This window comes from Sorex araneus, chromosome 1 (genome assembly GCF_027595985.1).
Source record: "Sorex araneus isolate mSorAra2 chromosome 1, mSorAra2.pri, whole genome shotgun sequence".
NCBI lineage: Eukaryota > Metazoa > Chordata > Mammalia > Eulipotyphla > Soricidae > Sorex > Sorex araneus.
The window spans coordinates 191,977,083-191,990,961 of record NC_073302.1 but is presented as its reverse complement, the minus strand read 5'-3'; the positions used below and the strand labels follow the sequence as shown (position 1 = coordinate 191,990,961).

Below are 13,879 nucleotides of genomic sequence, written 5' to 3'. Positions count from 1 at the left end.
TTCCCACTCTCGGCATTCTTCGCACAGTCATGGAGGTGCTGAACCAGTCGATCATATTCCTCGTACAGCATGTACTGTTTCTTTTTTGTTTTTTTTTTCTTTTTGGGTCACACCCGGATATGCACAGGAATTATTCCTGGCTCATGCACTCAGGAATTACTCCTGGCACTGCTCGGGGGACCAAATGGGATGCTGGAAATCGAACCCGGGTCGGCCGCGTGCAAGGCAAGCGCCCTACCCACTGTGCTATTGCTCCAGCCCCGCATGCACTGTTTCTAATATGGCTTTTTATCTAGCATGATAGTTTTGATGGTAATTGCATTGTTATTTACACTGGTGTGTGTAACAGCATTCTTTAGTTATTGATTAGTATTTTATCATCTATTCATATCACTGTTTAACACACCGCCTATTGAACATTAGATTGTCTCTATTTTTTTAATTATTAAAAAAAATGTGCACCTTTATGTACCAGTATTTTAATGAACAAATCCTTTCATTTCTCCTGAGTCCTGTAGGTGGACCTAGCAGTGGTAGAACCAGCTCATTTGTCAAGGTATATGCAACAGTATATTTCCAAAATTATTGTACTATTTTCACACCCTTACCAGGTCCGCTTTTTCACAACCTCAGTGACATTTGGGGTGAAGTCATTTTTAAGCTTTCTTTCTCATTTTATTTAAAAATCTTGGTTTACAAAGTTGTTCATATAAGAGTAATTTTAGGCATTCAGCGTCCCAGCATCAATCTTTCCACCAGTGCAATCTTCCCTCCACCATTGTCCCCAGTTTCCCACTCAGGCCCCTCAAACCATCCCCCTTAGCAAGCACAAAATAATTTATTTTATATTGCTTTTTACAACAAAATAATAAGTGGAACTGCTAAAAAATAGTTCAATAAGAAAGTTTGTAAAATTTGTTTTATCTCACAATGGTGTTATTAAAGATATTATCTGAGGATTTACCAAGCTGTTTGTTACTAGTTGAGCTTTCTGTATTGTTTCCACTTATTAAGATTAATGGGCTTCTATGCTATTTTCCCGATATGCTTTCTAGAATGTCCCATTTCACTGCCAGGTAGTTTTGCCACTCACCCCGGGTCTATCCCAGTCCCACGGCGGGACCTCCCCTTTGGGGTGTTAGGAACTACGGAAACTGAAGACTAAGTCAAGTAGTTATGATCAAGCAATTATGCCCAGGAGCAGATATATTTCAGAGTTAATCAAATCCCAAATATTAGGAGCATAGCATTAATGGTCTTTCTGAGTTTAATCAAAGAACACTGCTCTATGATAACATATAAAAAAGCTATAGGGGAAGCAGAAAAGCAAGTACAAATATGCAGCACTTCAAATACAAAGCAGTATCAATACAAGTTCAGAATTACCAGAAAGTTTTGTTTTACAAGCATAAATGCATGGTTTTCATGCAAACTGTTACAACTTTAGAGACAGGACCCCCTGGGGAAGGACTAGCTGAACTGGCCTGAGGACTTAGTCTGGGATTTATGGTAAAAGCCTTGCTTGCACTCAGAGCCCAGACAACCAAGTGTTTAAAGCCTCCTTTGCTCTCAGCCCAGAGAACTAAGTGTTGGGATTTTTGACTCTTACTGTGTTTATCCAAACAACTGCTAGTATCGATAACTTATACAATTAGAGGAAAACATAAAAGCAATACAGTTGCCCCTGTGTCTCCTTGAGTTGATCTCCCTAAAAGAATTCCCTCTACCAAATGTTTATCTATGTAAATGACTATCATACTGGTCCTTACCTCAACCCCCTTTCAGATGTTCTATAAGTATGTTAGCAACTCTGCATTAAACGGGCCATTTTCACCATCTGACTGTGGTCCCCGGCCTCCCCATCTCCCCATCCCTCTGTGTCTCTGTTGGCGGGCCCTGGGGAGGGGGGGAGCGGCTCAGGGCTAGAGCGGCTCAGGGCTACCGAACACACATAGGTGTCCAGCAGCAGCAGCAGCCACCGAAGGATCATCATCTTTTTGTTGTTGTTGTTTGCTTTTTGGGTCACACCCAGCAATGCTCAGGGGTTATTCTTGGCTTTGCACTCAGGAATTACTCCTGGAAGTGCTTGGGGGACCATATGAGATGCCGGGGATCGAACCTGGGTCAGCCGCGTGCAAGGCAAACGTCCTACCCGCTGTGCTATATCTCCGGCCCCAGGATCATCATCTTTTCTTTTTTGTGTTTACACAGTCATAAAAGTGTGAAGTTGGGACATGAACATGATGTTTTCATGTCAGAGGCTATCGGATGTGGGTGTGCATTCTGAGGCTTCCAGCAGTGCGGGGGGTCAGTGGGGAGAGGCTGTCCACCCCAACTCCAAGGCGCCAGAGATTTCAGCCTAAAGACTGGTGACCATGGATTTCATCAGCTTGGCATCTCTTCCAAGATTAGTTGTGAAGCTGTGAAACTGGCCATTTACGTGGTAGAGGCTGTAGGATATGATTTCTTTCTTTCTTACAATTGAATAGTGTTTGCATATTATTCCATCATATGTATGTGTGTGAGAATATATATATGCAAAACTTCTTGATATATATTTTATATACGATATATAACATTTATAATATATATACAATATAACTTCTTAATCAAATCAATAATAGTTAGGCATTTGGGTTGTTTCCACACCCTGGATGTTGCATATTAGTGTTCTAGTCTAATCTTGGGGCTTTTAGTTCACTCTGAATTAACTTTTGTAAATGGTGTGAGTCATATAAAATGAACATAGGTGCGCTTATATCTTTTAAAATTACGATTTTTATGTTTGGGGAGTAGATGCCAAGAAGTGGTATTGCTGAATTATAGAGGAGTTCCATCCTCACTCTTTGGAGAAGTTTCTATATTGTTTTTCATACAGGTTGAAGGAGGTGCTATTCCCAATAACAATCCTTGCCAACACTGGCCATCTCAAGACTTTGATATATGCCATTCTTACCAGTGTGAAATCTTCTCGGGTCTGTTAGTTGTTGCTTTACGAATCTTGTTGCCCTTCATTTGATACATAGTTCATAAGGGGTAAGTTCTCCTGGCGGTCGAGTTCCTTTGCTATGGCCGAAGAGTCTGGTCCAGGTAGGCCAAACGGAGTATGGTCAGGAGCATGAGGGTGCTGCTCTGCCTACCCAGCTCCTGCCCTGTGGTTCCAGTGCCAAGTACTTCTTCAAAAGTCTTCTACCTGGCTGGATCCTCTTCCTGCTTGTGCTTACCATCACTGTGTGTGCTGTCTGTGCAACATCAAGAACACGAAGATCCTGCACCTGGTGTTGTTTCATGTCGGTCACGTGTATGGGATCTGAGTGGAAGTATGAAGCGTTCATCACTTCCCTTCCCCACAGCTCTGTGTTGTCAACAACCACCAGCACTCCCTCCATCTGCCTGGAATCATGGAGGCTCTGCCAATGGGCCCTGTGTTTCCAGAGCCAAGCATGAGCTACTGTGGGCCAGCTCTGTTGGACTGCCCTGTGGCTGGTAGATTTCATCTTTATTGACCGGAAGTGGATCAGGGATGCCTGAGGTCTGAGGTCACCCAGACTTTGCTTATCCAGGACATACCACTCAGGGATTTCTGAGGTCACGAGAAACCACTATGGCTCCAGGCTGCCCTTCAAACATGGCACCTTCCCCCTTGCAGGGGCTTCCACCTCCGGGGCCCCACTGCCTATTCAGCATATCCTCCTATCGACTTCTCCTGTGAGAAAGAGTGCTGGTTCACTGCAGGTTCACGCCAAGAGCCAGCACTGCCTCCAGTGCCCGCAGAATGGACTTCAGGCTATATCCCAGACGTGGCCATCAGAGCCTAACACTCCAAGCTCACTGTTTTCTGTGTGATCTTGTCGAATGATGATCTGGGGGGGTGCGGTGAGCAAGGGCCAGCTTTGAGCTTTGCTCTCATCTACCCCCTCCTCCTGTCTCCTCCCAGTCCTTTTCCTGCAGCAGGGCTGAGTCCTCCTCCTTATTCCCCATCTCCCTACTTGTTCCCTTTGGAATCTCCAACTTCTGAAGTGAGTGTGGATACAGTACTGCTCCGTGGCCCTTCCCAGCTCTCCCGCAACTCTCTTGCCTCAGTGCAGTATCACTGACCCACACCCACCTCCGTGCCATTTTGTCTATTGAACAATTGCCTCACCCTCTATCTCCAGTTGCTCACCAAGCAGGAGCAGTCCAGCGTGTCCTCAGTGGACCACTTCCTTTGAGATCTTTCCCCCCATCTCATATTGGCAGTGGACTCATCCATTCAATGGAACAGTGTCCCACCACCTCTCCAAGTCCATGGAGTCCATGGACTCATCCATTTGTGAAGTCTCCTCAAACTGACTGGAAGTTGATGCCTATAGAAGGCTCTTCCCAGGATCATCTTGGGACTATTTCTCAGCGCCTTCTTCCTCTGAAACTTCCCATTGACGGAGATCCCATCCCTGCCTGTGCCAAGGATTGCCAGTTTTGGTTCCACATTTCAGCTTCTTCCTGTCCCTGTGGCTTACCCAGCCCTCTGCAGCCTTGCCCTGCCATTCTTAACAGGTATCAGGGGAAGGGGCAGACATCAGATACTGCTCTCACTTTCTCCTGGTGAGTTGGGAAAAGGAATGAACCCTGCCTAAAAAGGACAAGAGGGCTCTTAATTTATTTTTCTTTCTATTGAGGCTTCCAGAGTCAGTTTTCATTTTCTTGTGGGATTAACCACTCCCTGCCTGCCATCCCAGATCAGGGTCCACAGCCAAAAAGGTAAGCTGGGACCAAAAGGAGAGAGTGGGACATGGTTTTAAGTGTTGAAAAAAAAGAAAAAATTAAGTCCTCTTGATCTATTGCTCCCTTAGCCAGCACATAATGTCCATCACTATCTAATTACTTTTTATAGTCTGGTAATATTTGCTCTTATTCAAGTATAGCCATCCTTGCTTTTTTCATTTGTCTGCTGTGTTCTAACTCTGCAAGCTTATTGGTGGGCTCTTCGATTGATTTCTTTCATTCACTGTTTCTAAATAGCATTGCTGCTTTGAAGTCTTTCCTGGGCAGTCTAGAAGTCCTAGTGCCTTCTAAATTCCCTGAGGCCAGGCCTAGGGCAAGACTGTCCTCTCTCAACTCCTGCTCAACATAGTATTAGAAGTCCTGGTCTTCCTAAAGCCTTTCCTGGGCTTTTGTCCCCACCCAGTGAAACAAATGCATTCCTCAGTTTTTGCAAGGGATAAGCAGGCTTGGGCTTCACCTAGTGGTGCTCAAGGGCTATTTCTGGGTGTGTGTTCAGGAGTGACCCAGGTGGTGACTGGGAATTTGAACCACAGTGACTACCTATAGGGCCCTGAATCCCTGTACTATCTCTCTGGCCCATCATCAAGTTTTGTGTTTGCTTTTTGTAATTAACATTTATGTTATGTGAGTAATAATGAATTATTAGGAGTAATGCTGAGTCTGTGTGTGTGCTGGGAAGATCAAGCTTGGCCTGTGGTTCTGAGAGGAATGCATCTGAATGACAGTGGCTAGATCCCAAGGTCTCACTGGCCAGATAGGTGCTCCCAGCTGCAGCCGGGGTAAAAGTTTCAGCTTTGCTTGAGCAAGCTCCATCTCCTTATCACATGGAGGGAGCAGGCACACAGAACTTCTGTCAAACCCGTGCACTTGGCATCCTTCTGTGGTAGATATTCACAGTGAAGCCAATTTGACTGGCACCTGACTTCTGTCCAGTGGAGTCAGTTGCAAAGAATGAAGAGAGAAACAATGGCTTGTCCAGGTAATGAATTAGACTCAACAGCCCAAAACAAAAAACTCCTTGGCTTTTTGCAAACTGTCTCTACCCCTCCACCCTCTAGTCATGTACACTACACATAATGAGTTAGTATAAAAATCAAGGGAATATTAGTGCAGCTGTGGTCATGGGGGCCATGAAGTAGATAAGTAACAGCCTTAACGCTCTGGAAATGCACCGAACTCACTCTGCAGAGCTGTGTGTGCTGAGGCCCTTATAAGTCCATGCAAGCCTGTGAGACTGTTCTCTCCTTAGCAGGATTTTTCAAACTATTGACTCTACTATGCAGCCTGCTTCTAAAGGGTGCAGCATCACACATTAGGATGGATTTTTAAATCCAACATTGGCTTGCTGTCCGTACTCCTCCAGCAACTGCCTCACCCCTGCCCTGCACTGGGAAAGAATTCTTCAGTTTCGTACTCAAGCTGTCTTCCACAGCAGTAAGCTTCTCTGGAATCCCAGTGAATGCTTCCAGCAAAGGCTCTCACAGAATCCGATGTATTGTTTTGTGCATCTTTTGTGTTAATGCTGTAGGTGTGCCCTGGCCTTTCCTTTTCAGTTTTGGCCCTACCTATCTTAATTACTTTGAAAGCCCCTAGCAAGGCTGAAGATCACTTCATTAGAGAAATGACTACTGGAAAATTAGCCAAATTAAAAGTAGCTTAGTGTGTTCATACAAAATGACTAGAAAGATTATTAAGAAGCAGACTATTTATACTCTTGGTGGCTTGCCAAGCTCGCTGAGAGGGACAGAGGAATCGAACTGGCAAGCTACCAAGAGTATCCCACCCGCACGGCAGAGCCTGGAAAGCTACCCGTGGCATATTCAATATGCCAAAAACAGTAACAAGTCCCACAATGGAGACGATACTGGTGCTCACTTGAGCAAATTGATGGAACAATGAGATGACAGTGCTACAGTGCTACAGGTTGTTTATGGACTAAGGAAAGAAGTATGTCCTTAGATAAAATTCTGCCCTTGAGGAGATCTACTAGCAGGAGATCTTTGTCTTAGAAGACCTTCCCAAAGGAAGGGAAGGGCTTTACATGTTGATTGTGCTATCTGACCTAAGGATAGTGGCTATCCTCACCCCTTGGAAGTTGGGCTCTAGACTAAAACTTGTGTGTGGCGGGGGAAGACATGCATGAAGGACAGGAGGAGATGGGAATGAGGGGTAGTGGGGGACTGGAATGGGGCGTGCAGTAAGACTGGAACAGGCACATGGGGAGAATGGAATAAGCCATAGAACAGAGATTGGAATAAAGGGCGAATGATCACCAATCAGCCTGGCCCTGTTCCCTCCTTCATGCTTCCACTGGCTGCAGGCTGGGGTGAGGAAAGAGCTCCTGGCCAAGAACACAATAACCAAGAGAGAGCACCAGCCTCTTACTCACTTTTTGAATACACAGATCCTAAGTAGGTTAGTTAGAATAAGTTAACCAAGTTTAATTTAGTTACTAAAATAAGGTTCATCTGACCTTTAATTTTAGTTAAAAGAACTTAAGTAGGAGGGCACCAAGTCAACAGGAGAGACATGGCTAGAGATGTAGAATAGCAGAACACCTATGAATCTGGGAATGTCTGCATCTAGGAAAGGTATCTTCATTGAGTGTAATTCTTAAAATGGTGCTATTTAGAACTTAAATATATGCTTCCTTACCAACTCTCATTGATTAGGTTTTCACCTCTTATAATTACTGGCTTTTGACTGATCCTTTATCCTTATAATTTAAAACCTATACCTTAGTTTAATTTGCATCAAATTACAGAATGCATCAAATTATAGAATCCTTTTCCCATAGATTTTTTTTTTCTGGAATACAATAAGATATTTAAACCACTGCACACAAATCTTCAGCAAACAGAATCTTTTTTGGATGGGGGGCACACTCAGTGGTGCTCAGAAGCTATGCCTGCCTCTGTGCTCAGGAGTGACCCCTTGTGGTGCTCAGGAAGTGCTCTGTGAACCATAATTAGTGCTGGGGCTTGAACTAGGGACTGAGCCAGGGTCAGCCAAAGTGTCTGGATGCAAGTCTTACCTCCTGTATTATATCTTCAGCCCAATGCCCAAAATCTTTATTCAACATTTGTTTTTACTGTTCCATTCTCTGTCAGCTTATGTTGAAGTGCCAACCATTTGCCTTCGACTCTGTTTTTGCTATTGTTATCTTCACTGTTCTAATGGGATTGAACCCAGAGCCTTACACATGTAAACGCAGGAGATCAACCACTGACTAGGGGTCATGACATGTACAGTTGCCATTCACTCTTTCACAGATTTTATCTCTAGAAATGGTATGTTCGGGAGGAGCATGCGTAGTCTAGGACCGAGAGTTGCTGTTCAGAAGAGGGCCCAAAGCTGGTGGTGGTTTCAAACTAGAGGTAGAAACTGCAAGGTGCTGATAATTGGAACCTTACAAGTAGAACACCGGTGGGCATGGTTTTCCACGTGGCTAACACAGTCACTAGGTAATCTCTCCCACCATATCCCATAAGATCCAGAAATTAGCTTCGTATGTGGAACTCTCGCTAGAGAGGCCTGGACACCCCAACCATAGTAGGCGAATAGTCATTAGTCCCTACTCCATCAACATTCCTTCTCAAAACACGTAAGTGACGGTGAGTGCAAGAACAAAACAGATGATATGTTCTCAGGAAGCTAGCTGCTTCTTTGTTCTCACAACAGTCTATTTTCTGAAGTATCAAGGATGGTCCTCTATTTCTGATGTGCATGCCTGTTTTTGCATTTGTAAGTTCTGGTAAGTTTTAATTGCCATGTTCCCATTGCCTCATTTTTATTTTCATTATGGCTCTTGTTCTGCTTTACGAGTAGCATACTTTCTTATATAAGAGAGAGTTCAGATCCTAAAAATTAAATTATATTTTGATAGCATAAATTTTTTGAGGATAATGGACAATGATACTTTGTTTCTCAAGATTCTGTCTGAAACCCAAATTTCTACCTCATTAAGATCTCTGGCTTTTACTAGTTTATTTATATTGAGGCTATGTAAATATAACATAACTTACAATATGAAGATAGTAGTTACGTACTTTTGATGCCAAAAGAAGAGATTCTAATTAAGAAAACACAATGACAACATGATCTAACCCTGAACCCATATAAGTACCAATTTTATTCCAAATAATTACATAATTTAAAAAATTTGCCTAAAGCTTTTACAGATACTAACTTCAGCAACATTAATCCTAGAAATTCCATTTTGTACATTGGTTAGTATTAATTTGTTAAACTGAAATATTTAAAAAATATCATAGTTCCTACAAATTTCACTTAAAAAATTTAAAAATTCTACTTTTTTCATGATAAATAATGCTACTGATAACTTTACTTGGTAGACTTTTAGTTAATTTGGTGATTTACAACCTTACAAATATGGTATATAACAATATAAGAATGATAATAGTAATAATAAACAGCCAGTCTAATGACATGGATCGGAAGTTAGAGAATTACATTTTGTTAAACCCAAATTAAACAGCGTTGAGTTTAGGTTAATACAGAGAAAGGCATGCTCAGGATGTGTTGTCCTTTGTATTTCTTGAAGTATCAGATGAATAGTAAACAGTTCAAAGAGCTTCTTATTACTCCTATAAGAGAATGAGCATATCCATTAAATAACACACACTTGACAATGAAACTGAGGAAATTTATGTGTAAAGGTGGAAGAATGTTATCTGATTTTGAAAATAGTGAGAGAGCTGGGTAAATAAAGAAAAATAAAAGACAAAAGAGATTTTGTAAGATAGATCTTAAATGGAAATATATCCAAGTAAAAAAGAGACAAAGTTTTCAATTACTGAAATTTACATCTTTCTCATTACTACTGAGCTGCAGACTTTTTCCTTCATGACTATAGTCAAATACTTTATTTTGGCAGGGGGGGGTAGAGGTCAGGGGCCACACCAGTCTGTGCTCAGGGCTTACTCTTGGCTCAGCACAAACAAAAATACCCACCCAGAATTATATCTAATAATGTATTTCTTTTTTTCTTGTCTACACATATTCTAGAAAAATATTAAATAATCTTATACAAGCACTAATTTAAAATAAAAGGATTTACATCTTTATGTTTTAAAATTTTTACACTAAGATTAAGCATCAACTATTTGTACTCAAATAATTTGAACTATTTGTCAGTGCTTCTCAACCAAGGGTCTATGTCCTCTGAAAGTCCCCCAAATATTTCAAGAAGCAACAGGTGGAAATATGTAAATGGGAGGCTACAGAATGAGACTCAGATGGTCACTACCACTGGAAAAAGAAAAGCTACCATTGGGAATAAAAAAAACGTGAATTACTCTAGTTCAAGTTTTGTTCTAGTTGTTGATAAAGAACAAGATAAAGAACTAAGTGTAAAGTAAACATAAGCTAAAGAATATACCACAAATAATTAAAACAGTCTGGCCTAAAATTATACTTGTGTTTGGGACTACTTAAAAAATTCATGAATCAAGAGCTAAAGAATATTATTTCAGCTTTATGGCATCACAGGTAAATGACAATAGGCATTATTTACTAATTACAAAGTAAGGCAATCATAATATAATCTGTCAAAAACAACAAATAAACCAATGAGACACACAACTGTGGAATAGCATGTTAAATGAAATAAGTCTGAGAAAAAAACATATCCGTGTCTTCACTTATTTGTGGCATATAGAATAATACGGGAAGGGAATTGAAGGTACCAAAGGTAGGCAAGCCCTTGGTCCTAGATTACAGAACTTAAAAGGCTAGGGAAGATGAGGCTGGAGAGCTAACAAAGTGGGCAAGGCGCTGGAGGGTTCACTCCTTAGCACCCTGTATGATCCCGAGCATGACAAGAGTGATTCCTCAGTGCAGAGTCAGGAGTAAACCTTGAGCTCAGCCAGGTATGACCTTCAAAAAACAAACAAAATGCCAAGGAAGAAGAAAAATGAAGAGGGACTGTAAGAAGAGGTGGTCAAGAGGTAACACGGGCAACATGGGCACACTGCTGATGTAAAGGTGAGAATGTGTATCTGTTTAAACCACAGATACACAACTCTACTGTAACTATGGGGGCCTGAACTACAGTGACTGGCTGCAAATAAGCCTGACTACAACAATAAAGGTGCAAATGTGCCTGTTAAGGAGGGAGGCTGAGGGACGGGGGAACCTGAGGGCACTGGTGGATGGAAGCTGACACTGGTCGTGGGGTTGGTGTTAGGACACTGTATACCTGAAACTTACTAATAGCTCTGTTAAAAAGAAAGAAAGAAATTATTTGGTTTTTTTTGCTTTTTGGGTCACACCCAGCGATGCACAGGGGTCACTCCTGGCCCTGCACTCAGGAATTACCCCTGGCGGTGCTCAGGGGACCATATGGGATGCTGGGAATCGAACCCGGGTCGGCTGCATGCAAGGCAAACGCCCTACCCGCTGTGCTATCACTCCAACCCTGAAAGAAATTATTGATACTAAGAAGCTGCAAGGAAAGATGAAATTATGTGATTTGTTGCAACCTTGTTGGAACTAAAAGATACTGCGCTGAGTATATATTGCATCTCTAAGTATATTGCATAAATATATCTGAGTATATTGCATCTCTAAGCAAGCCAGAGAAAGGACAAACAGGGTGATCTTATTTATTTGTGGCATATAGAATAACTGGATGAGGAAAAGTAATGAAGTAAAGGAGGAATACCTAGATCAACCTTAGTCTCAGAATATGAGAAGGACAAAGAAAAGAAACCAGGAGAAGGAACTTCAGGGGTCAGGTGCTTCACTTATGCTTGTAATGTGGAAGAGCGATGAAGCTATATATCCAAAGCACAGACTCCACAACAGAAAACATGAGATCTAAACTATAACCATAAGAGTTTGAAGTGTGCCTGTCAAAGAAGCAAGGGACAAGGCGAGGGAGTTGAGCATGGAACACTGGTGTAGGGAAGTTTGACACTGGAGATGGGACTGATGTTGAAATACTGTATGCCTAAAACCCAACTATCGGGGCTGGAGCAATAGTATAGTGGGTAGGGCGTTTGCCTTGCACGCGGCCGACCCGGGTTCGATTCCCAGCATCCCATATGGTTCCCCGAGCACCGCCAGGAGTAATTCCTGAGTTGCAGAGCCAGAAGTAACCCCTGAGCATTTCCAGGTGTGACCCACAAAGCAAACAAAACAAAACAAAACAAAACAACAACAACAAAAAACAACTATCAGGGGCACGGTGCCACCAGCAGGTCAACCTGGACCGGCAGGGCAAGTGCATCACAGCCTGATGGCAGCTTTGGGCTTCCCAATACCCCAAAATTGCCACTGTACCTCTGGCCAGACCCCAACAACTTGGAACCAAGTTTCCCCAAAAATTAAACAGCCGAAAGTTAGGTATGTGGGAGCCATGCCCACAAACCACCTCCGGCTCAGCTACACAAGCCCATTTTTTAAGCCTTGCTTCAGAGACCCATAAAGAAATCTGGAAAGAGATCAAAAGCCACAATTAATCTTGGACCCATGCAAGGCTTAGCAGATTGAGATAAATCGGAGTGGGGTGGGTCAGCCTGGTGCCTGCCTAAGCAGAGCCCCCAGCCACTTGCTCCCACAACCCAAAATCGATGGCACACCCTCAGCAGGACTCCACTGTCTCAGGACGGACCTCACCAAGATTAACCTGTTGAAAATTCAGCTAATGCAGGTTTTATGACTGAAATCTCCAGACTTCCTTGGGACTGGGGATGAGCTACTTCCCCACCCCCCACACACACTTCCCAATACTCCTGGAAGCACTGGCAGCCACCCCCACAAACCAACTACAATGCCATGTAAGCTCTTTAACCAGCCTTGCTTCAGAGACCCATAAATAATTTTCGAAAGAAATCAAAAGCTGCAGTTAATCTTGGACCCATACAAGGCTGAACAGACACGGGTAAGTAAGAGGGGGTGGGGTCAACCTCGTGCCCACCCCATCAGAGTCCCCAGCTACCATTTGATTCCACAATCCAAAATCACCTCCATGCCCCCAGCCTGATTCCACTAACTCAGAACAGACCTAACCAAAGTACAATCTGCTGAAAATTCAGGTATGCAGGTTTTGAAACTGAAACCTCCAGGTTTTCTTGGAGCTGGGATGGGTTACCTCTTCCCACCTCTCTGTACTTCTGGAAGCCTCAGAAGTCACGTCCACATCTAAAGCTGCCACCCAGTTAAAAAGCTACTCCAACCTTACCATCCTGATAAAAATACTCAATAGTGCCCAGATCGAGGGTCCTGACCAGGAACTGCATGCCAGCGTTTCCCTCAGGTGGAGATTCCTATTACATACGAAAAACAGCCTTCTCTCGGTGTGTAGAAGCTGGAAGCATCTACTACTCCCCTCTCCTTCCCTCTGTACTCCTGGACAAAGCCTTTGACTAGAGAAACTCAGAGGCCCTCTGCCTGCCCGCTTCTCTCCAGGCTGCCGAGTGCCTTTTACCACAGAAGTAGCCCCTGAGCACTGTTGCAGTACCAACAATAATTCTGAATTTTTGCCTTGAGTTTGCTTATACCAGGAAACAAGAAAGAGCTCAAATATATGATCTAACCTCACAGGCTGAGAAACTAGAAAAGGAACTATAAATTAATCCCAAAGTATAAAGAAGGAAATAAAATTAGAGAAAATAAAAAAAACTGAAGCAAAAGTCAATGGTATAGTAACCAAGAAAATACAAAGGATCAATAAAACCCAGACCTGGTTTTTTTTAAAGCATAAACAAAAACAATAAGTCCATGGCTTGATTGACTCGCAAGGAAAAACAGACAAGAAACTAAAAAATTGGATCAGAAATGAAAGGAGAGGAGTAATAACATATGCCTCAAAAATACAAAGATCCGAGAGAGAGAGAGAGAGAGAGCGAGAGAGAGAGAGAAATACAAAGATCCTAGATCAATTGTGAGAAAAGAAATTTAAACAGTAATTCAAAATCTCCCCAAGAGACTTATGGCTGAAAACTCAAGGCTCAATGGAATCGGGAATGGGTGACCTCCCTCCATGTCACTCTTCCAGCAACTTGGCAGTCACACCCACAAACTACCCCTGTGGCCATATAAATATCAACAATGGACAAGATCCAGAGACTCAATAATAAATCTCTCGAAA

General features: G+C 42.7%; 1 protein-coding gene and 1 pseudogene across 4 annotated transcripts in view; one reads left to right on the top strand and one right to left on the bottom strand.

Moving 5' to 3' along the window:
* Positions 1–3,846, top strand: part of LOC129402070 (1-acyl-sn-glycerol-3-phosphate acyltransferase alpha-like) — a 30,505-nt pseudogene extending 26,659 nt beyond the window's left edge.
* Positions 3,847–9,013: 5,167 nt separating this feature from the next.
* CCDC138 (coiled-coil domain containing 138) overlaps positions 9,014–13,879 on the bottom strand; it is a 128,322-nt gene continuing 123,456 nt past the window's right edge. For all 4 annotated transcript variants that reach the window (XM_055145463.1, XM_055145469.1, XM_055145477.1 and 1 more), the window contains one exon: positions 9,014–9,371. In XM_055145463.1, coding sequence (XP_055001438.1) covers positions 9,206–9,371 — 166 coding nt within the window. In that variant the 3' untranslated portion in view covers positions 9,014–9,205. The remainder of the gene's footprint in view (positions 9,372–13,879) is intronic.